At 41.2% G+C, this 23,347-nt stretch overlaps 2 protein-coding genes across 3 annotated transcripts; one reads left to right on the forward strand and one right to left on the reverse strand.

Moving 5' to 3' along the window:
* The first annotated feature begins 7,325 nt into the window (after positions 1-7,325).
* On the forward strand, positions 7,326-22,432 carry nif3l1 (NIF3 NGG1 interacting factor 3-like 1). 2 transcript variants are annotated; one of them, XM_083787240.1, is made up of 7 exons: positions 7,326-7,421; positions 19,914-20,521; positions 20,696-20,852; positions 20,937-21,060; positions 21,375-21,513; positions 21,863-21,943; positions 22,079-22,432. In XM_083787240.1, exons 2-7 carry the CDS (start codon positions 19,924-19,926, stop codon positions 22,261-22,263), a joined length of 1,284 nt encoding a protein of 427 aa, XP_083643366.1. In that variant the 5' UTR covers positions 7,326-7,421; positions 19,914-19,923; the 3' UTR covers positions 22,264-22,432. The 2 variants fall into 2 exon arrangements, with proteins under 2 accessions (XP_083643366.1, XP_083643367.1); XM_083787241.1 differs by having other exon boundaries at positions 20,163-20,521.
* Positions 13,049-18,844, reverse strand: LOC310874354 (uncharacterized protein). Its single transcript, XM_083787128.1, has 8 exons — positions 18,803-18,844; positions 16,805-16,865; positions 15,971-16,021; positions 15,839-15,883; positions 15,485-15,548; positions 15,295-15,391; positions 14,265-14,321; positions 13,049-13,684 (listed from the first exon to the last, which is right to left on the reverse strand). The coding sequence occupies exons 5-8, from the start codon at positions 15,541-15,543 to the stop codon at positions 13,529-13,531; spliced, it is 369 nt and encodes a 122-aa protein (XP_083643254.1). The 5' UTR covers positions 15,544-15,548; positions 15,839-15,883; positions 15,971-16,021; positions 16,805-16,865; positions 18,803-18,844; the 3' UTR covers positions 13,049-13,528.
* Positions 22,433-23,347: the final 915 nt, after the last annotated feature.

Raw genomic sequence — 23,347 nt, forward strand, 5'->3', positions numbered from 1 at the left:
ATATTGTCCCCCTCCTCTTGTGAAATGTAGAAAGTTGTTAAACAAATGTAAACATATTGTTTTGTTTTATTATATGATTTGTATGTTTGTAAAATGGGACATTTTGGAATGTTTTATTTTTTAAATGCATTTCTTGATGAATATGTTTATTCTTCATTAAATGATTCTAGAAAAACGCTGTTATTATAACTGGAGAATAATTATTACAAACAAAAGTGAATGAGTCTGCAATAGACATTTTATATTTATATGAATGGAACAAAAAAAATTAACACAGATTATAGAAATGTTCTTAAATCTGTATTTCCTAAAACAAACAAACACAAAACAGTTGTTTTCATTCAACAGATGGGCAGAGTAGATATCCCAGCAGTCTTCCAGAAGGGTTCTATGGAAATTATAGGATTTTGTGCAACTGTTATGGCTAGGTTGTGCGGAAGGAATTTACTGAAAACTTTGGGTGTCCAAATTCCTCCTTGTTACAACAAATAGGTAACAATATGACATCCTTTAATCAAAGTCCTATAAACTACAACATGCAAACCTTTCATCCCAACAAAACAAACAACAATATAAATATATGCAGCAAATTCTGCAAATCTTTATATAGTGTGATATAGTTTGCATAATAAATCTGCAATTAAGCCCTTGGATCTTTATTAGACATCTGGCGACAGGCGGACTTGGTTGATGGGGGAATTGTGTGACAGTGAGATTTTAATGAAGGATTGAGCAACAATATCTCCTAATGGAAGACAGTAACATTAAAAAGCAAATATGTGACCAAAAATGGATGTGAGCCAGTGATTTAACAGAACTGCTCCCAGACAAGGTCATCTGAAAAAAGTTGACATAGAAACACAAGATTAAGAGCTATTTAATGCATTTATAAATGAGATAAAATTCCATCCCCTCTGCAACAAAGACTAGGCCTACCGCTGAGAACATTAAGGTGGTACCCCTTTCTGAATTTAGCATCTATTTTGTGAGTGTCTAAACACCATGGGAATGTGTTAACTATTTATGTAAGGAGCTTTGGTCTCCCCTCATTTTGTTTGTCACACTCCACCAACACTAGACATACCAAACTTTAACAGTATACAATTTCACATGAAACGACATCACAAAAGGTCCAGAACAAGATCAGTGTGGGTTACTTTATACAAGTAAGACAAAATTGTGTCAGATGTTGAATAGTACTGTACCCACTATTCAATCACATATTATCCAGCCTTCATTGTCATCATTGTCTACCCTCATTGTCAACAGGAACTTTGCATCAACTTTGGTGCAAAGCAAGTACACTGGAAATGAAGCGACAAATATCGGAGAGTGACATACCATTAGTCTTGCGTGACCAGAGTACCAGACACCGGCGGATTTGAGTCTGGCCACGCGAGGCTAACAAAGCATGTATTCTGCAGAGGTCACAGTCATGGCCAGGCAATCATTCGTTACTTCATGACAAAAAGCAACCTGGAACTATTTCAAATAGACAGACAGCTCGCCAGTACTCCGAGGCTTATAGTACCATCAATTACCAAACATGAACCCAACCATACCCTAAACCCAGTAGCAGACCCAATAACTCACATATGTCAGATGGCACACTATGGATTGGATACGGCTGTTGCAAAGTGCACAGATGTAGTCAATACAACACCACATTTGAGCGTTATGTAACACATTGTATTCCATACACAAAATATCTAAATTGTTTGTCTCCTGGCCAGCAGGAGGAATGAGCGAGACGGACATAACAGGTAAAAAGAGATTTAACATTTTCTCTCTGCTTCTATGACACACTTCAATAAAAGGACAAACAATTATGAATGTGCCAGGAAAACAATAATTCTTAAAAGAAACAGGGAGAGAGAGTGTGTGTGTGTGGTGTTAATTTAACTCTGGGAGTGTACTAATCTAGGGTCCATTTGGTTACATGTGTACACTCTCTGAGTTACAAATTGATAAATTGGAGACAAAGGACACGTTTAAAATTATGTAATGCTCTGGCATGACCTTAGACACGAATCAGCCCTGATCCTTCTAATGTCCGGTGCATGCTTACTGTTCATTAATCCAAAATAATCTCTCTCCCTCTATCCCTTTGCACCACAGTGTAAAGCAGCTCATTGCAGTGCACTTTCGGGTGACTGCATGTGGCATTAACAGTTTGATCTAATCGTATGCATATTCAACGCCCTGGCCTCTCCCTCTCGTTGTGCTTGTGTCCGGACCGGATTTCCTTGAAGTCTTCCTATTGTATTAAAGAGAAAATCCGTACTAATCCTTCTGGGAAGAGGACCATATATATCTGGTGCCGGTTGCATACTGGGTTAATGCTCATTAACCTTTCTATCGTTTCCTGTTCATCTCAACTCAGCACAAAGTTATTGTGTATGTTATATATGTGCATGTTGAGCAATATTGAACATGATACTGTGTACAGATTCTAATGGATTTTGATTGCCCGTCAGTGTATCTATTGTTCATCAAATTGCGTTAAAATTATCCCAAGTAAATGGTTTATCAATGACATTGTGGTGTAGATTCCGCCATCCACTTAAAGATATATAATACCGTGATTTCTTCCCCCTAAAGCAAGATCCTCAGGTACTACACCTAAGTATGCCTGGTTTTGCCTGGCCTTGGTCCCAGCCTTACTCATCTGCGAAGAGAAAAGCCTGGTCAAAACCTAAGGCAGAGAGTTCACACTGCATAGCCATAGTGTCGGGCCAGATGCATTTACCCCGGATACGATATTTTTAGACCAATCACAACACTTGTTTCATACACACACAATGTAAACAGATTTGTAAAGTGTCAACGTAATTTCCTTGATCCTTCCACCAAAATCCCGCTACTTCCGCCAAATTCCAGCAATGCACACCAGGTGTCATGTGGGCGGTAGTCTCGCCTAGCCAGATAACTATTCCACAATCTCCGAACACTATATAGAGTCTGGAACTACACCTCCGATCCAAGTAATCTGTTAAAAATATATTTTAAAATCAGAGCTTATTTTTTTATTTCCATTTCTGCAGCAAGCAGCAAGCTATATGCTTATTGCTTAGATGATTTCTATTCATTTTGGAATAAATTTGCACGATGTGTAAGTGTAAGTAATTAAGTAAGTAAGTACATATTATTTATAAACACCAAGTTAAAACAATAATTCAGTGTTTTTAATTGACAAGGTTAGGGCATTCCAGTGTGGGAGAAACCACAGCAAAGTAGGCCCGGTCCCGCTTGGTTACGAGTTTGTTCGCAGGAATCTTCAGAAGGCCTTTGTCAGAGAACCTGAGAGATCTCACATTTGGCTTTGCCTCCAGTAAGTCCGAGATATATAGTGGGGCTAGACCATGTAATGCCTTAAACTTAAAGTCTGTTAAAATAAATGTAAAATCGATTCTAGATTTGATAGGCAGCCAGTGAGCGGGGCCCTTAAGTCAGACGTCCCGTTATTCCGACATGTGCTGCGGGTTACAAATCACCCGTGCTGCGGGTTACAAATCACCCGTGCAAATTAATCACCCGTGGGCCGTGGCTTCCTGTGAGGTTAGGGTTAGGGATAGTGTTAGTAATGGTTAATAATGGTCGGACTGGTCGGACCAATGCCACAGTACCAGTCTTATGTGCTCTGCGGTTTGTGTTGGTGAGAATTCTAGCAGCTGTATTCTGTACTAATTATAGTTTGAATAGAGGACAAGCTAATGGGTAGTGTAGAGTCCATTGCAGTAGTCAAGACGGGACAAGACGAAAGCAGGAATGATTTTATCCATGTCTTGGGAAGTGAAGATTGGTTTGATTTTTGCTATATTCCATAAGTGATAGAAACATGATTGGGAAACCTTCTTTACGTGGAACTCGAAGTTAAAAAAAGCCGCCCAGAGTTTTTGCAGTGTCTGTTATATTGGATGCCAGTTGGCCCAGGGAGAGCCGCATTGCGTACTTTGTGATACTTTCGCAAACGCAGAAGTAGAGGAGGCTCCACTTCAGCTTTATATTTTACTCATAATAGAGCTTCCGTTGCTCCAGACTGTATGATGGAAGCATTTGAAAATTGCGAGAGGCAACAGTCTGGCAACGCAAGACTAGGTGGGCGGTGATCCACCTGAACTGAAGCTGCACCTACAGCTGTTGATGATTGTATGATTAGGTGATGGGGGTTAGGGGATGGGACGATATCATTTGTGTTGTCAGTGTCACTATGTCTGGTGTATTTCGATTGGGCCTTTTTTTAAACAGATGTTTATTGATTTTTCTTTACGACATAGTATAGAGGGTATGCGCGTGACATCATCATCATACCCGGAAGTTATGCGGGAATGCCTACTGAGTGGCAAAACACTACTTTCTGGCCTTGACAGCCCATACATCCAAACAGAAAAGTCCTATTTGATTCCATTAAATGACTTTAAACAACATAAAATTCACTTTGTCATAATTTTGCCACTCGATCTGCCATCCACTATTCACATATATTTTCATACTCGATTGGGCATTTAGACTCAAAGGCTTTCAGCTTTCAGGAAGAAACCAAAAATCACACCCGTGTGAAGTGAGTGGTGCAACTCTGTGTGGGGGTCCCTGGGGGGTCCCCGGAAGTTCCAGGACCACGGCCAGGGTGCCGGCCCAGTTCCGGCGAGCCACCCCACGTCCGAAACGGTAGAGAAATTACAGAGTTACCATGTGGGGGTCTCCGGGGAATCTCCGGGGGGTCCCAGGAACATCCAGGGGGCCGGGCCGATTCCGGCAAGCCGCCCCACGTCCGAAACGGTTGAGAAATGACAGTTACCGTGTGGGGGTCCCTCTACTGTACTGTACTGTCACTGTACTGTACTGGCACACCCGAAATCATCATATATACAGTTAATATGTGCATGTGTGTTTGTGTTAGGTTGTGGTGAAAAACAACCATGCTATTTTCGTGCTCATACCCAGGCACCCAGGCAGCCAGCCAGCCAGCTACCCAGCCACACACATAGCTCCGTAAGGCACCACTCAGAAAAATACACAGGGAAGACATTTGAATATTCTAACCATACCTGGGGGTCTATAGTAATGTAACCCCTTAGACACATTAGAGCTTTTGTTCTATCAGACCTTCATCAGAGCATCAAATACTGTGCAGCTGATAAAGTGCACTTTCCCTAGATTGCCCAGGTAGAGTTTCAGCATGACTATACGGACTACACTTAATCTGATGGTGCACTGGAAGTTAACCTCAGATGACAAACTCTGAAAACAGCAGAAAACAGACCCACCCAACCTGACCCATCATGAGATATACACGGCCCACCCCACCCGGAAAACGTTGTTAAAATTAACGACACGACCCTGACCCCTGCCCGGTTGACTGATCCATTCCAACTCGGTTGACACAACCACCCAAACTGCGATAATTGCATCAGAAGGTTAACTGTACCAGCCCGACCTGCGGGTCAACCCGCACATCATTAACACTCAGGGAATCCAAATAGGAAGGTAACTTGTACTAAAAGGTCCATAAAATAACTACCCACCATCAAGTTACATAGTCTACTTATGCATTGCCTTCGTTGGAACTTGACATTTCAGTTTAAGGTAAAGGAAGAGAAAAGGAAGCCCCTGGGCCAGTTATCTTTTAGGGTCCCCCCACACTACACAGAACGAGCAATTGGGTGGTCACACAAAAACACTACTCGAGTTGTAAGGCACAAGGGGATTAAGACTTGTACACATTATATCATATCAAAGTTTGTTCACATATTTTTTTGCAATAAATAAAACATATTCAAAATACAGTTAGTGTTAGTCAGATAGCTATATACGGTACTGTAGGAGGGGACTTGTACTTGTACAAAAATTATAATAAAATAACAAATCAACAGAGGACAGTTGTGGCAGAGGTTCTGAGTTTCAGATCTGGACGGGAGACATTTTCCATTAACAGAAAAAGAACAAGAAGAATCTGTAGCGGCTTGTACTCATATAGTTACTTTAGTTTTAACTAAATTGTAAATGGGTCTCATGGCCACAGGGCCCCTCACAGAACCCATTGACCAATGACCATGCAGTTCAAGTTCAGTAGGCTACAAGTTCCCACAGTTGACCCCGCAGGCAGACCTTCACGCACAGCCACGGACAGTTGAAGTCCGACGTCATTCCAGCTTTTTAGACAGTTGGTGGATGGAAAAGAAGCTCCAGAATCTGTCCGTCGCGTCAGTCAGCCGCGGAGGTGGAGCTTCTTTTCCATCCACCAGCTGTCTAAAAACCCGGTTTTGAAGCTGTGCGCAGCCGAAAACGTGCGCGGCTGTGAGCGAAGATGTGCCTGAGCCCTGAGAGTGTCTTCTTCTTCATTTACTCTCTGAGCAGATTGAGTTACAGTTGTTGTTGAGTAGAGGCTGCATACATTGACATTGACATGTCTTCTGCCCTACTCTACTCCATAGAGTATTAAAAGGATAGACTGATCTGGCGCGAAGCTCCGCCCCCTCCGCTACTCATGTCAGTGGAAGTTGCTCAGTGGCGTTTTGAAGCAGCCGGAGGGACCTCTATTTCCGCCTTTTTGGGCGCATTTCTGCATTTGACCTCCAAAACTTGGAGGTCAAATGCGGAAGTGCAACTGAGCGCTCAATGTTAAAGCTCAGCTGCACGGGGTTTCCTCGTCATGAATCCACAGGTCCGCCTGCAGTCCTTCCTCTTACCACTAGGGCCCAGCGCTTCAACGTTGGAGTGCCTAGCTGGCCCCTTGCTCTACTAGTCTACTCCCTAGCAGATCTGAGTAGGATCGTGCAACATGATCCCAATTATAGTGTAGGGCAGGCTGTGTGAAACTATTGTCATCATGATTACTTACCTGCTGCAACTTGCAGGCTAAACAGCATTTTACAGGGTGCCCCAGCAATGCAGAATGCACCAGGAATTTGGCAAATCTGATGGAAAATAGACAATTATCTCAGTTGAGTATGCAAATCGAGCTCATTAAGTACAAAATAAATCAGTTGTATGCATACACATAGATATTTAAACATACAAATTGAGATACAAATAGGCAACACACTGATCGAGTCTGAGCACAGACATTGCATCACATTTTACAGATAATTAGGCCAAAAAAGTAGCCAAAAATAAATCAGGATTAGTTTTTATTTTATTGAGTAATTTTTTAAAAAAACAAGGTATTCAATAACTTCATGCAGTAACAACACTACTGCAGTCTGCAGTCCTTTCACAGTAGGCTAAATACTGGAAAGAAATTATAATAACACAAACACAAAAGATCACCAAATATCAAATCAAATGGGTGACGTTAGGATTCGGAACACGGAAGTGTTCTATCTATTGTCGTCCCCAGCAGCACACAGCGTGCACTGCTTGCTGATTCACAGTACGGAGACATTATTTTTTTTACAACGTAAAGTCCTTGGAAGTTAAAGGTATGGTGACATAATAACCATATGACGTTGCTATGTAACAGAAAAGTGTATATGAATGTCTGCTTTGCATGCGTGCAGCCATGTAGCGTTAGCATGTAGCTCTGCTCTGTCTGCAGCATACCTACCTCTGCACTCTGCACATCTGAAAAAATTAAGTAAAACGGTGTGGGTACCAGATCTCTGTCCCTACCAGAAGTCTGTGGGGTCCTAGTCGCGCAGGAGACCGACGTCATCACGTATCACGTATCACGTACGCAGCTTGCAGTACACAGAGCTCTATGACACAGAGGTAATATTATGTTATATTATGCTTTATGCAATGTTATATTATGCTTTATGCAACATAATGACTAAACGGATGTATAATGTTGTGTGTTTATTAGGCTCTATGTTATGTGTTCATCTGATTAAAGAAATAGGAGCTAATCTAGCCAAACAGATGTCGTTGGTTAGCCAAACAGAGCTATTAAACCTGTTAGCTCTGCCTTGTCTACATCTTCTATTTAGCATAATCGTTTCAGGAATTTAACATCACAATGCAACGTTTGGTACTCCGATATCATGTATTATTAGGCAGTTAAATTAACAATGATTTTACAATATAAATTGTGGTCTCAGAGATATAAATGCCATTAAATGGGGGTCCGTAGCCTGTTGCATGTCAAACTGGGGGTGCTTCTTTGGAATTAAACTGGTTGAGAATCACTGCTACAACTGTAAAAATCTTCTCTTATGGGGGTCCCTGCAATATCTTTTAAAAATGGGGGTCCACATGAATGATAAGATCAATGTGGGGGTACTTGGCATGAAAAAGTTTGGGAATCACTGGTCTTGAGAACCTATTGAATATATTTTCCCATAAATTGGTTATTACTGGACAGTGGACACTGCCAGAAACTATGTGGCTTTCTAAACATAATTGAGCTATAGATAGTCAGTCAAGCTGGTCAGATAGACCTATTTGTTACAGCAGATCTGCTAGCTCACAATGTTGTGATCTTTTATGATCTTTGTATGTAGGGTAAAAGGTTAATAATTAGATGTCATACTGTGCAGATTGTAGATTGTACTGCTGATTGTACTGTAGGCCTATTCACATGCAAGTAACTTTAGGCAAAAGTGTCACAAAGCAACAAAGAAAAGCACTGGTGGTAGTACTATATCATACTGTATGATATACAGAGTGCAACTCTCTGCAATGCTCAACCTTGCTGTGTCACTTTAGTCCTGATGCATGTTAGTTTACATCAAACGTCAATCACAATTTCAATAAATTAGAATGTAAAGACGCTGTGTTGAGATTACAACTGTGATATATAATGTTTATTTTAGGTCAGACAGCCTGCTGCTGTGCATGGCAGCTGTTCATTTTACATTGTATTGTTTTTATATAGAAGTAAATTGAGAAATAAAAACAGAGTGACAAATACAAAATAAACTAAAACACACACACAACAACAAAACACAAACTCCAAATCAAGACAACCAAAGAACATTCAAAACACAAAACAATAAAAACAATATATAATATATATATATAAAAAATAAAACTCCAAACTCCAATATAGTCAATATACGTAGCAGATCTATGTCATTGATTTACATAGATGTGTTGAAGAAGTCACTGTTTTGGGCTCTGTTGCTTACTTATGCTGCATTTCTTTTTTCCCCATGAATTTTTATCCCACGATCTTGTAACCCATTTTTCACCCCTGTGTCAATTATCTAATGTGATCCTGGGATCTACACACCCTCCGCCAACATGTAGTCCACAGGCCAAATGCCTCATTATCGGATAACGTTCCCATAAAAAGGGACAGTGATTTTTGTATTGCTACATGTCTGTAGTTTATGAAATGATGTGATAGCAATGTCAAAATGGCAGCTGATTACTTGTTTTTGTCCCTTTTTATCTGATATAAAATTGTATAGTGAATGGCATAACTAAGCAAATAATGGGCCGATTTGGATAATTCTGCCATCAAAGTATAGGTTTTCTGGGGTGGGGTGCCGAGTTGATTTATGAGGTGACTGAAGCAATTTGAGTGCAGTGCAGGTCAAAGGTCAAGGTCATTTTGTATCCAAAATGTCCTATAATACTACACTAAACCGTCTTGGACTTCTTTTGATCATGTTTTCACCTGTTATCCTCTGATCCTGAAGCCGTAGATTAGACATGGGAATACATCACATATATAAAAAGCATTTATCATGAAACATGCGTAAGCTAAGAACGTAACAGTGGAATATCTATATAAAGAAACTGTACATATATATACTATACTATGCTATACATATGTACTATGATGTGCTATGACTACATACAATGCAATTATAGTGCTGTCTACATAACATACTATAAGTAAGTATCCTTGCCGAGCCATGAGTCCCATAGGGCAGGAGCCTATCTCCTGTTTCGTGAGGCAGCTTGATGTACAAGTACACCCCCTGGACATGACGCTAGTATGTCGCAGGGACTTACCCCCAATCCAACCCTTGATGCTGAGTGTCAAGCAGGGAGTCCCTGGGTCCCATTTTTAGAGTCTTTGACTGCGATGCCCGGCCAGGGATCGAACCCCGACCTCCCAGTCTCAGGGCGTCCACTCTAACCACAAGGCCAATGAGCTGGTAACATGCTATAAGTCTGTATCAAATGCTATCTAAGTCTACAAAAGTGCTATCTAAGGGGTAGGGTAAGTGCTAAGGGCCATGATGATCTGAAAAGGTGGGTTTTCAGACTACAGCGGAAGATTGGGAGTGATGCTGCAGTTCTGACTGTGTGTGTGTGTGTGTGTGTGTGTGTGTGTGTGTGTGTGTGTGTGTGTGTGTGTGTGTGGAACAGATTGGTTTGTAGACTGGTCCGATCTAGAGGAAAAACACACTAAGTGTGCTGTTCTCTACCAGAGGCGCAGTGGTGGCAACCGCTGGTATAAGTCTAAGGCTGACAAAAGCCCTGAGTTCACCATCAACTCACAGCCCATACGTGTGTATGATCTACATGAGTCATACAACTTATAGGGCATAGATTTAATATCGCAGGGGAATGGAAAGAACAGGTTGAGTACATAACATCTGAGTTTACAGCTAGATGAAGCGGTTTACAGCTACACTGCTGATGAAGTTGGAGGCTAGTAGGCATTTTGCACTGACTAGAGTACAACACCTCTTCTCCAACGTTCATCTATTCTAGCATGTAAAACACTTAGTGATCTAAATGATAATGTAGTTCACTTTGTAAGGAAGTGGTTCGGGCTTAAAACACCCACACCACCAGAGACATTATTTTCCAGTCCAAACATGACGGTGGGTTTGGTGTGCCGAACGTGGAGTGAATATATAACGCCACAAGCCTGGCTCACTTGAAAACATGCTAAACAGTGATGACACGACTGTCAGGGAACTTGCTAGATCTGTTTCTAGATATGAAACGGCTGTTTCATATCCAACCCCAAGTTTCTTGGGGTTTAGAAGAAAGCCCAACCTTAAAATGGACTCACATGCTACTGGGTTTGGGGTGTCGTCAGATTGGCTTGACCTCAATGACCTCTGCGTGAGAACTGGAGTATCTCTGTGCTGGGTTCGACCTGGCTCTGAATCTGTAGCAGTTTCTGAGTACATTATTACCAACTGTTCGTTCTCAGTAAGGAGTACTGTATACTGTACTACAGGGGAAGCTAGCCTGCCTTCCTGATTCAGACCACACCGTATCTCATACAATATTCAAGAATTATGCAGTTGATGAGGATATAGTCACCTTTACAGGTCAAAGCCAGATTACAGGTCCTTCCAACCAGACTCAATCTCTCTATGTGGTACCCTAACACGTTTCCTCCTCATTGTCTGCACCATGACCACACTCCACTTACAGAAACACTGTCACATATTCTTAATGGCTGCTATGTACAGTATATAAGGGTATGTACATTGCTAGGCACGACAGAATTGTTGACCTATTAGCTAAGGACATAAGTTCATTATGTTTCATCATCTGCCAAAATGTTTAAGCACTCACGTGTTTCAACTGCCATGTTCATGCACAATAATGAAAATGATGCCTTTTCAGATGTCACAGATAATACACCAGATATTGTTGTTGTTGATGAGGACAGTAGAGAAGTGACCATTTTGGAACTGGAAGTGGCATGTACATTTGACCACAGTCTGGAAGAGGCATTCCTTACCAAGGTGCTTAAGGATGCTATTATACAGCTTGGCTACAAATGTAAACTACTTGTGTTCATATTTGGAAGCCTCTGTCCATAAATCAGTCGTGAGGGGCCTGCAGATTGCAGGCATGACCAAGCCGAGAGCTAAGGCATCGGCAAAATTCTGTTCAGTGTCTGCAATAACTGGCAGTCGCCATATATGGAGAAGGCGATGCTTTCTGTACCCGTGATCTGTATCCTGAAGCACTTGTTGTAGAGTTTTTTCAAGTTTGCGCATCCACTATTGTTTGTGTTCAAGAAATGTCTTGTAAATTCTGAATGCAAATAAAGATGTTAAATGTGTGTGTGTGTTGTATTTTATCTCCAAGTTAAGTCTAGTTGTGTGGCCCTCAATTACTCATTTACATGTTCTCCTGAGTTGCGTTGTGTGCTGGGGTACAATCTTGAGTTTGAGTTCCTTCAAAGAAATGTCTAAATGGTTTCTACGTCCTCATAAACCCATACAAAGATGTATCACTCATGATGTGAGTGTGACTCCTCCTCTCCTCCAGGCTTTCAGCTATAGACGAATCCACAGAGTGACGCCCCGGGCGCATTACACTTATTACACTACACTATTACACTATGCTATTACACTACGCTATTACACTTATTACACGACTACGCTATTACACTACTACACCTATTACACTATGCTATTACACTACGCTATTACACTATGCTATTACACTTATTACACGACTACGCTATTACACTACTACACCTATTACACTATGCTATTACACTATGCTATTACACTACTACACCTATTACACTATGCTATTACACTATGCTATTACACTACTACACCTATTACACTATGCTATTACACTATGCTATTACACTACTACACTTATTACACTATGCTATTACACTTATTACACTACGCTATTACACTACTACACCTATTACACTACGCTATTACACTACTACACCTATTACACTATGCTATTACACTACTACACTTATTACACTATGCTATTACACTATGCTATTACACTACTACACTTATTACACTATGCTATTACACTTATTACACTACGCTATTACACTACTACACCTATTACACTATGCTATTACACTACTACACTTATTACACTATGCTATTACACTTATTACATACACCATTACACTTATCATAGTTCATAGTATCATATTACACATGTCATAGCAGCATCCACCCACCTGGGAGGTACCAACATGGATCATGAATCGTTCAATAAATGAACGATTAAATAAAACAAGCCTGCAGCCAACAAGCCTGCAACACTCCATGTGTTTGGAACCAACAATAGAGCCACAACATAGTGAAAACCTTCTTTTTTATTTATGATGTGTTATGCCTCATTCATACTGTCACACCACAGCGGCGCATGACGACAATAGCCAACCTACAAGCTCACAACACCTCCATTTGATATGCATTGTGATTTTGAAGGTCTGTTATTTGCGACAGAATACATTAGGCAATTATTTTCAACAGAAATTCAAATACATATTCACAACCCCTCCAAAGAATCCTGTGGTAAAGAAATATATCAGGATGGTTAAAGAAACCTTTTTCTTTTTAATTAGACAAAAAAGGACCACAATAAAGTTGTAATCGCTCTAAAAATAAATCCTAGAGCTGTTCTCCTTCCCCAACAAAAGTAAACTAGCAAAACGAGAAACAAACTTAAGCTGAAGAAGCAGTACCAGAATAATTGAACACTTGCTGCATTAGAGTCATGAAAAATGAAAAAATAAAAAAATAAATAAAAAAATATTATAATAAGATAGCAGACACGCGAACATTCCTTTTGTCGGAAACCTCTGGAAAAAAAAAGTTCCATGTCAGCAGGATTGCGAAATCCAAATAGGAACGGTTCTCTGATGTCGTTCTCATCAGATTCCCCATCATGATTAAAAAAAAACCTGTAGTAGGCTGTCAGGGCCACCAGAGCGTCCTCCCCCCCCCATGTCCATTATAGAGGGTCGACAGACCGACCCCTGGAACAGGTGCCCGTTGAAGTCCAGCCACTTGCAGGCTTCTTCTATTCCCTTCATCACAGGAGATTCCTATTGAGAATTGAAATGTTCAGTCAATCACCCATACCCAACACATTCTGTTGCATGTTCTCTGTCTTGCTTTTCCTCCTGTTCTATGTGCAGTAGGGGTGTAACAATACATTTTAACAAAAATACGATACAACAACAGCAACACTAACCCACACTACATCCTCTCTCCACTTCTTTGCGTAGCAGTGTTCTTCTCCTGGTGTCTAACAATATATCAATGCAGTTTGAGATTTCTTAAGAAAACTCAAAATGCAAGACCTGTCTGCAGCATTTCAGGCCAATTGAAGCCCAACACACGACGGGTGCGCAGCGACGCGGCACAGGCGTTGACGCGCGGTAACGCCTGGAAAATAGAACTGGTTTCTATCGGAGCATCAGGCGAGGCGTCAGCGCGCGTCGGACGCCGCCGGTGTGGGATAGCCAGCCAATTATTTGCATTGCAAAACAACACAATACAAAGTCAATGTTGCTGTCTACATTTCGATATATTTCGATTCTTGAAATTAATAGATTTTTCGATGCAGTTACTATATCGTTACACCCTACAGTTTGAAGTAAAAACACAAAAAAATAACAATACCTTCAACATTTCTTCTGGACTCTGTCCTGGTGGGCTCTGCTGGGACAGCTTCAAACACTGCAGGACAACAGTATCAAACATCAATACAAAAACAGAACAAAAGGAACATAGCTACTGTGCTTCAGTAAACAAAGTATGCATTTAAAGATGAATAAAAACTTCAGCATAGACTGCCAGTTTTCTGCTCTAGGTCTAAATCAATTACAGCGTAAACAACAATATTAAGGACTTTGGAGACTACATGCTCAGCACTACAAGTACTTATTATCCGAAATCAGTCAAACGTTACAGCAATCAAGTTGAAAAGTGAGCTGAATAATATTGTATCTCCATAACACAAGCTTTGACTCAAACTTGTAGCCATCTTACCAGCCAAAAGTAGGGGTTAAATACATGAATCCAACAATATGTACTAGAGCGGTGTCCCTTGGGCACTGGCCTATTTGAAATGATGCAAGTTGGAAATACATGCCCCACCCAGATATTTATGTCTGTGTCCCTTTCATGCCCATATATGGAATTCTTTGTCTATGCAGACGTCAGAATGATGTCAGAACAGGCCAGCTCCATATATGGAGGCGGTTCTGGACAACTGTTGGTCCGGCGACTGGACACTGCACCTGTGGTGAGGTGGAACGCGTGTGTCGAATTTGAAGTCGGTGGTTAAACGGTTATCGAGTTAGGTGTATATGATGAGCAAAGTGTGCCTGGAGGGTGAAGGGAGTGAAAAATAGAGCAGAAGAATGCTAATCTTTTGCTAACCTTGGCCTGAGAGTGGACGAGAGCCACACACACACACACACACACACACACACACACACACACACACACACACACACACACACACACACACACACACACACACACACACACACACACACACACACACACACACACACACACACACACACACACACACACACACACACACACACACACACACACACAATGAAACCCGTAGACTTTCTTGCAAGCCAATAAATTACATTTAAATACTTTTTTGGTCAGTGTGTGTTACATTTCTGCTCACCCTCTTTTTAGGCCTTGGGAGGCTGTATATGGGCTCCAGCAACCCCTGCAGCAAGGCTGTGGCCTCATCGGTCCAGTGAGCGAAGCGCTGTCCATGGCTTTTGAATGAGATATTGGTATCACAATTAAAAGTTAACTAAAGCCCTAACGAATGGTGTTTAGGAAGTACAGTACATTTACATTTGTCTTACCCATCAATCTGGAACCGTTCCATTAGTCCAACACACCACCATTTCCGGACATGTGGCATGTCCCCTAAATGAAAGGGAAGATTTAAGTTGAGTTCATTTTAAGTCACAAATCAGTAGTTTACCATTTGTCTATATTAAAAAATGTCAGTATTATATGCACGTCAATGTCTGCAATGCAGAAAGAAGAGTTATAAATCCATGTTAAATAGACAAACACAATATAGTGGTGTGTGGTTAACACTAGAGTTTAATACACTTCTAAATTCTTCTTACTTTCTTATGAATATTTTAATTACCGAAATTTAGAAAAGAAACACTACTGTAACGGTGGATTTTATTTTGAAAGATACTGACCTCAGAATGCCAAAACGGGACGCCTGTGCTCAGGCTGAGTGCATACTGTGAATGGCAAAGATCAGTGAACTTATGAGTGAGTTTCAAATAAAATAATAACACTTTATATATAGACAAAAGAAAGTTATTTACCATCAGCATGAATATGCCACAACTATTTCCACTCGTCTGGTGAGGGAAACCCTGTAAAATAATTGGGAACAGCAATGCAGCATTAGTTCTTTTTACTGTGATATTGAAATGTATTTCTTTAAAAAAAGATTTCTATAATTTGTCTCCCACGATTTTGCAAGCCAGTTTTTTCACCCAGTGCCAATTATCTAATGTAATCCTGGGCGCTACACTTCCTCTGCCAACCTGGGGGGGCAGCGGACTGACCTCATGCCTCATATGTATGAGGAGTCCACTCCAAGCGGCTTCTTTTCACCTGACAAGGGGGAATTTCCTTGGCCGGACGTAGCGCGTGGAAAGAACACGTTATTCCGACCAGTTCCTTTCCCCTCCATCAGGCGCCCCGGAGGCAGTTTAGAGACCAGCATTACTGCATGTTTTTGTGAGGGTACCTACCCTAGGGGACACGGGGAGAACATGCAAACTCCACACAGAAAGGCGCTTTCGCTAACCCCACCTCGGGTATGGGCACTGATGACGCGGAGGGAACACGGCCACAGCATCCCCAGCGGGAATCAAACCCAGGACCTTCTAGCTGTGAGGCGACTACCGACTGTGCCACCGTGCCCCTATTCTTTTATTTATTTACCTGTGAATTTTGTCATGTCTATGCAAGACATTAATTGTATAGGGCCTAAATGTAAGACAGCAAGACAGCAAGGACTTTTTTGGTGCCATCCCTTTTGGAGTGTTTGACTGTACCCTGTTGCCGTTTTTACATTTCTGTCTAAAAAACAGATAGACAATTTAAAGTGGACAAGAAAGACGTGCATGCGAGATGCAAGAGAAATGTACCTGAATGTCTGTCCCGAACATGGTCGTCCATTTGCCTGGAGCAATTCGTTGAGCTAGGTCACTGTTAAAAATAAATCAGAAAATACAAATTACCCACTGCAGTGGTTTCTGAAAAAAAGGTGTAAGGAAACCGAATGAAATCCACTATCTATAGGCTATCTAATTGATATGTCATTTATCACTCTGGCAATATAATTTGCAAGACTACAGTACTACTACTGCACAAGAGATTTCATAATATTTGGTTCCCTTACATTAAAAAAATAGTAGTTACAACTATAGGGATGCACTGATGTATCGAACAGGCATTGGCCGATATGTGCCGCTATCAGTCAATATCTGTATCTGCAAATAACTTGACATTAACCGATGGCAGTAGCCAATATTAATCTGTTGTTGATAAGCATACATTTTGTGTTGGTTATCTGCAGCCTACAGTTGTAGATTGTCAACAGTATTTTTTTTGTATTCGTTTCCCTGTCACAAAAGGGGGGAAATCAGTATCGGCAAAGTTGTTATTTTAACATCAGTATTGGCCAAGAATTTCAATATCGGTGCATCCCTAGTTACAACAGCCTCAAAGAAAAACAGCCATTGAACAACGCTCAAAGAAAACAAATGGAAATTATTTTAAGGCCACAGAACAAGGCTTACGTTTAAAACAGCCTTTGAACAAGGCTTTTTTGGCCTTCCTGCCTTTGATAGTATCAAGTGAAGATGGACAGTAAGGAGAGGGAGAAAGAGAGAGACATGCAGCAAAGGTCTTCATGAAAAGGACTTGAACACGCGACACGCTGTCAGGCCAAAGCATGCGCCTGTACCACTTAGGACTCGAACACACAACACGCTGTCAGGCCAAAGCATGCGCCTGTACCACTTGGCCATCGGGTGCCCTCTTTGAACAAGGCTTAAAGAAAACATGAAATGACTTCAGCCATAGAACAAGGCTTACATTTAAAACAGCCTTTGAACAAGGCTTGACTTTCACTCTTGTACAATTCATAGTATTCTGCTGCAGTCTTAGTTGTGGATGAACTGTTTTGTAAATTTAATACATCCCAAGGTTGAGCATTGCAGAGAGTTGCACTCTGTATATCATACAGTATGATATAGTACTACCACCAGTGCTTTTCTTTGTTGCTTTGTGACACCTTTGCCTAAAGTTACTTGCATGTGAATAGGCCTACAGTACAATCAGCAGTACAATCTACAATCTGCACAGTATGACATCTAATTATTAACCTTTTACCCTACATACATTGCCTATATGAAATGAGCAGATCTACAAGATCACAACATTGTGAGCTAGCAGATCTGCTGTAACAAATAGGTCTATCTGACCAGCTTGACTGTCTATCTATAGCTCAATTATGTTTAGAAAGCCACATAGTTTCTGGCACTGTCCACTGTCCAGTAATAACCAATTTATGGGAAAATATATTCAATAGGTTCTCAAGACCAGTGATTCCCAAACTTTTTCATGCCAAGTACCCCCACATTGATCTTATCATTCATGTGGACCCCCATTTTTAAAAGATATTGCAGGGACCCCCATAAGAGAAGATTTTTACAGTTGTAGCAGTGATTCTCAACCAGTTTAATTCCAAAGAAGCACCCCCAGTTTGACATGCAACAGGCTACGGACCCCCATTTAATGGCATTTATATCTCTGAGACCACAATTTATATTGTAAAATCATTGTTAATTTAACTGCCTAATAATACATGATATCGGAGTACCAAACGTTGCATTGTGATGTTAAATTCCTGAAACGATTATGCTAAATAGAAGATGTAGACAAGGCAGAGCTAACAGGTTTAATAGCTCTGTTTGGCTAACCAACGACATCTGTTTGGCTAGATTAGCTCCTATTTCTTTAATCAGATGAACACATAACATAGAGCCTAATAAACACACAACATTATACATCCGTTTAGTCATTATGTTGCATAAAGCATAATATAACATTGCATAAAGCATAATATAACATAATATTACCTCTGTGTCATAGAGCTCTGTGTACTGCAAGCTGCGTACGTGATACGTACGTGATACGTGATACGTGATGACGTCGGTCTCCTGCGCGACTAGGACCCCACAGACTTCTGGTAGGGACAGAGATCTGGTACCCACAACGGCGCCCTCTTTTCCTTTGAATTTGACAGTCAGACTGTAGTCAAAACAGTCTGTCTCTCGACTCTCGAGAGACTCACTAGCCTGTTATTGACAGCACAGCTGGCGTCCTCCTAGCCCTGAAACATGACTGTCTGATGTCTGATGACGCAACTGAAGCCAGTTTTACGCGATCGCTACATTTACAGTGAAAACGTGTACATGAACATTCAGATTTCAAATATAAAGTACTCACCACGTGTGCCACTGGTGTCAGAAATTTGCGGGGACAGCGATTAGCATTGCTGCATTCCTCGTTTAATAAAGGGCATTATTATCCGAGCGACCCGGCTATTCTTCTCTAACGGGGTGCGTTCGGAAAACTCAAAGTTTCACACCGGGAGCAAAAGAACAGCTCGGATAAAAATACCTTTTATTAAACAACGCGGAATACAGCAGTACTAATCGCGGTACCAGCAAATGTCTAACACCCGTGGTGAGTACTTTATATTTGAAATGTGAATGTTTATGTACACGTTTTTACTGTAAATGTAGCGATCGCGTAAAACAGGCGGAAGCTAAGCCATGACGTCGCGCACCCGACAGTGAGTCATGATGACCTTAGACTTAAAGTATATAAGGTCATGACCAAATTGAGAACTTCGATAGAAGTTATAAAAAATCTAAAAGGCTAAGATATCATGAAATATAAATTATTAAACTGATTGTAAAACAATATATATGCATCATCTACTGCGTGGATGATGAGGTTTGTTGTTAGGTTTTTTCTAATTGAGAGCAATTATCAAGGTCTGAGTTGTGCGTCAACAACACTCATTAATAATGAGTGTGCTAGTACTTGTCATTTTCACTAACATCTGAGGTCTTGTTATTGTTAACTTAAATGAAATCCACATAAATACTCCTCCCATTGTTTGTTTAAAAATAATTTGGTTATTGCTTAACTCATTCTGAATGTTTGCTTTTGTGTGCGCAGGTTTACACAAATGTTGACTGGATGTAAAAATATCTCCTGGAGATTATTGTCATTGGTTCCTAGAAGAATTTGTAACCGAAGGAATTTGGCATCTGGTTCTCGATCTCTTCGCTCTCTCTCGGCTACTTCTCTAACTCCCACTCACGACTGCTTCAGAATCCGGAGTCAACATATTTCTATTGCTCTCCGCCCTTCTCTTCACCTCGCTTATCTCACTTGCTCCCTATCTCATTCTGCTCATCTTACCAGCACAATGGACCTGAAGGAAGTTCTAGAGGTGCTGGAGCAGCTTGCTCCACTGTCACTGGCCGAGTCGTGGGACAATGTCGGCCTATTGGTGGAGCCGAGCAAAGCTCGCCCCATTAAAACCATCCTGCTGACCAATGATCTCACAGAGTCTGTCATGGAGGAGGCAGAGACCATGGGCTGTGACCTCATCATCTCATATCACCCTCCGTTGTTCCGGTCAATCAAGCGGTTGGTTCAGAAAGACTGGAAGCAGCGATTGGCCGTCCGTGCCGTGGAGGCGGGCATGGCGGTCTTCTCCCCTCACACTTCGTGGGACAGCGTTAAAGGGGGGGTGAATGATTGGCTGGTCGGGGGACTCGGTAAGAGGTCACCTTCAAGTGGAAAATGTGTGTCATGCAGTATCTGCATATTTAATGAAGCTACAGACTAGTAATCACCTTTGACACCGGACACTGGCTCAAGTAGTTTGTACAAGTGCCTTCCATATGATCCGCTGTATCTATTTTTCCATCACTGGTGTCTCTCTCTTTCAGGTAGTGGCCAGGTGTCAGTGCTGAGTCAAGCCTTTTGTAGTGCCCCACAGAGTCACAAGCTGGAATTTACTCTCAGGAGTGCAGTGGAGCTGAATACTATCACTGAAGAACTAAAGGCTGTTGACAGTGGAACCCTGATACAGCATTCAGTAACAAGGTGTGTGTTTGCACTTCAGACATCATCAGGTTTTGATTATTTTGGTGTTTAATGGTATTTCATGTCTTCTCCATTGAACCCTAGTTCAGACAGCAGCAGTGTCCATGTCAGTGCTACATGCTGTGACTCAGCATTGACTCCCAGTGTACAGACTCTGCTACGACACAATGGCCCCAGCCAGTCCCTCAGCATTCTACAAATACAGAAGGTAATAATCACTACTGTCGGATAAAAATAAAGAAATAAATAAACTTCTGCATCCACTTTTGGGGATTCTTTCCCCCCAGGTCTTTTAAATAACACTGGGTTTTTTTAATCATCCCCATGGTCATTAAAAAGACCCCTTAAGGGCCATATAAACTTTAAATCCACATTAGGGGTGAGACATTTTTACACGACTGCTGCCAAATGGAGCTAGGAGCAGGTTTCCCAGACATGGAATGTTTAGATTGTATTTCTAGAATTAGATGGCCTTTCACCATTATCTGTGTGGATCCTCATGTACATTGTCACGTCCCACAGACCCCTCTGCCAGGCCATGGACAAGGACGACTCAGCATTTTGGACAAGCCAGTAACAGTGGCAACGGCCATTGAGAAAATAAAGTCCCATTTGGGGATGAAACATCTCCGCCTGGCTCTCGGTGTGAGACAGACTCTAGGTAATAGGAAGATGAAGCACACAAGATGTTTAAACATACTTGAACATTATGGAGGCTGGTTGAAATAGGATATGGGTTAGAAACATCACATGAAATCATCCAATTGTCAATTGTTTTGACCTGATGATCTCAAGCTTAACTGTTTCTGCACATTTTGTTTGCAGATGGGCAGCACACAATACAATCTCCAGTGTTAATTCAAAAAATTGACTGAAAAGTGAAAATGGAACCATTTGGTTCCATTTCTATACTCTTGAGTTGATTTAACACCAACAATTTACAGTGTAGGCAACCAGGGTCATGTGAGGAAAGTGTGTTTGTCACCGTCTGTGAACATTCTGTTGTACAGAGTCCATTGTGTCAACCGTGGCTGTGTGCGCTGGGTCAGGGGCCTCAGTGCTAAACGTCAGAGCAGACCTCTACGTAACAGGTAGGCAATAGTCAGCTGCCCACATTCCTTTATTGACATTGGAAGTGATGAATCTTCTGCATGTAGTACTTTACATTACTGTACAATACGCAGGCATCAGTGGCATGAATCCTTAACAGCACGTCTTTCTGTCAGGTGAGATGTCCCACCACGAAGTGCTGGATGCCGTTGCTAAAGGAACCAGTGTCATCCTCAGTGACCATAGTAACAGCGAGCGGGGATTCCTGGCTGTGTTCCGGGAGAGGCTCGCAGTGCGCCTGCCCGACTCTGTGACCGTGGCTGTGTCACAAACTGACAGAGACCCACTGCAGGTGGTGTGACTGGGACTCCAAGATGAAGTTTTGAGGGATGTCAGCAATTATGAGACAATAAGTGTTTCTCAAAATGTCAAATCCTAGTACATAATTTCAATGTAAAGTGCTTCCTTAGTACTGCTTTCCATGGGTTTCTGTCAAGTCTTTAATAAACTACATACAAATACATCAATAAGATAGATTTTTGGTATTTTAGACAACATACTCTCTGCACCCACAAATGCACAACGATGGCCTAAACCAAAGCATGTACCGGTAATCTACAATCCTATACATGCGGTTCATGTATGCTGGGGATATTCATGGCTAACGCACTATATTTTTTAAATCCTGATATCTGGTGACATTAAGTGAGCCCTCAGCCTTATCCTCGGTGTGTACTTTGATGCAACATTTAAGTTATTTAAAATAATGGGACACTTAAGCTGTCATGCACCAACTGTGTATCTTAACACTCAGCCATTCTCAATGAAATTTGTTCAATTGGTACATTCTGTAGCAGGGTCACACTCACTTTATTACTGCTGCAAATCAGTTTTTTCTTGTATTATACTTTTACAAAACCTGCCACAAACATTTCACACACATACGTCTTGTGTAATATAATTACATTATTGAATCGTTCATATGAAAAGACCCACTATTGTGCAAGAGCTGTTGCAAAGACTTAAAGGGATATTTGACTTTTTTTTTTAAAGTTTGGTAATTTCACTCTACTCAGGCTTAGGTGAACACCATAGACCGCTTTTAAGCTGCTTGATTCAGTATTTAGATATTTGATATTCATTTTAGCTACCCCACCCCTTCCTATACAAACCCATTGTAACTTCGACCTCCTTTTTAACCATGTTGGATTCATTGAAAACACCCGTCCTTTTTTCTGGTAACATACTGCCCTCCTAATACGTGAGGTGCCTGTGTTATTTTTCATTTTTAATTTCTTTCTTTCATGGAGCCTTATTCTTTCCCTGATGCTTTATTTTTCTATAAAAAAAAACACACAGGCACCTCACGTTTTTGTCACACTTTTCACACTCTGGCTCCATATGCAGTGATTTTAATGACCATCATTCGGCCACCTTCAGAAGCA

Source organism: Protomyctophum parallelum (genome assembly GCF_964188405.1).
Source record: "Protomyctophum parallelum genome assembly, chromosome: 17".
In the NCBI taxonomy this organism is placed as follows: Eukaryota; Metazoa; Chordata; class Actinopteri; order Myctophiformes; family Myctophidae; genus Protomyctophum; species Protomyctophum parallelum.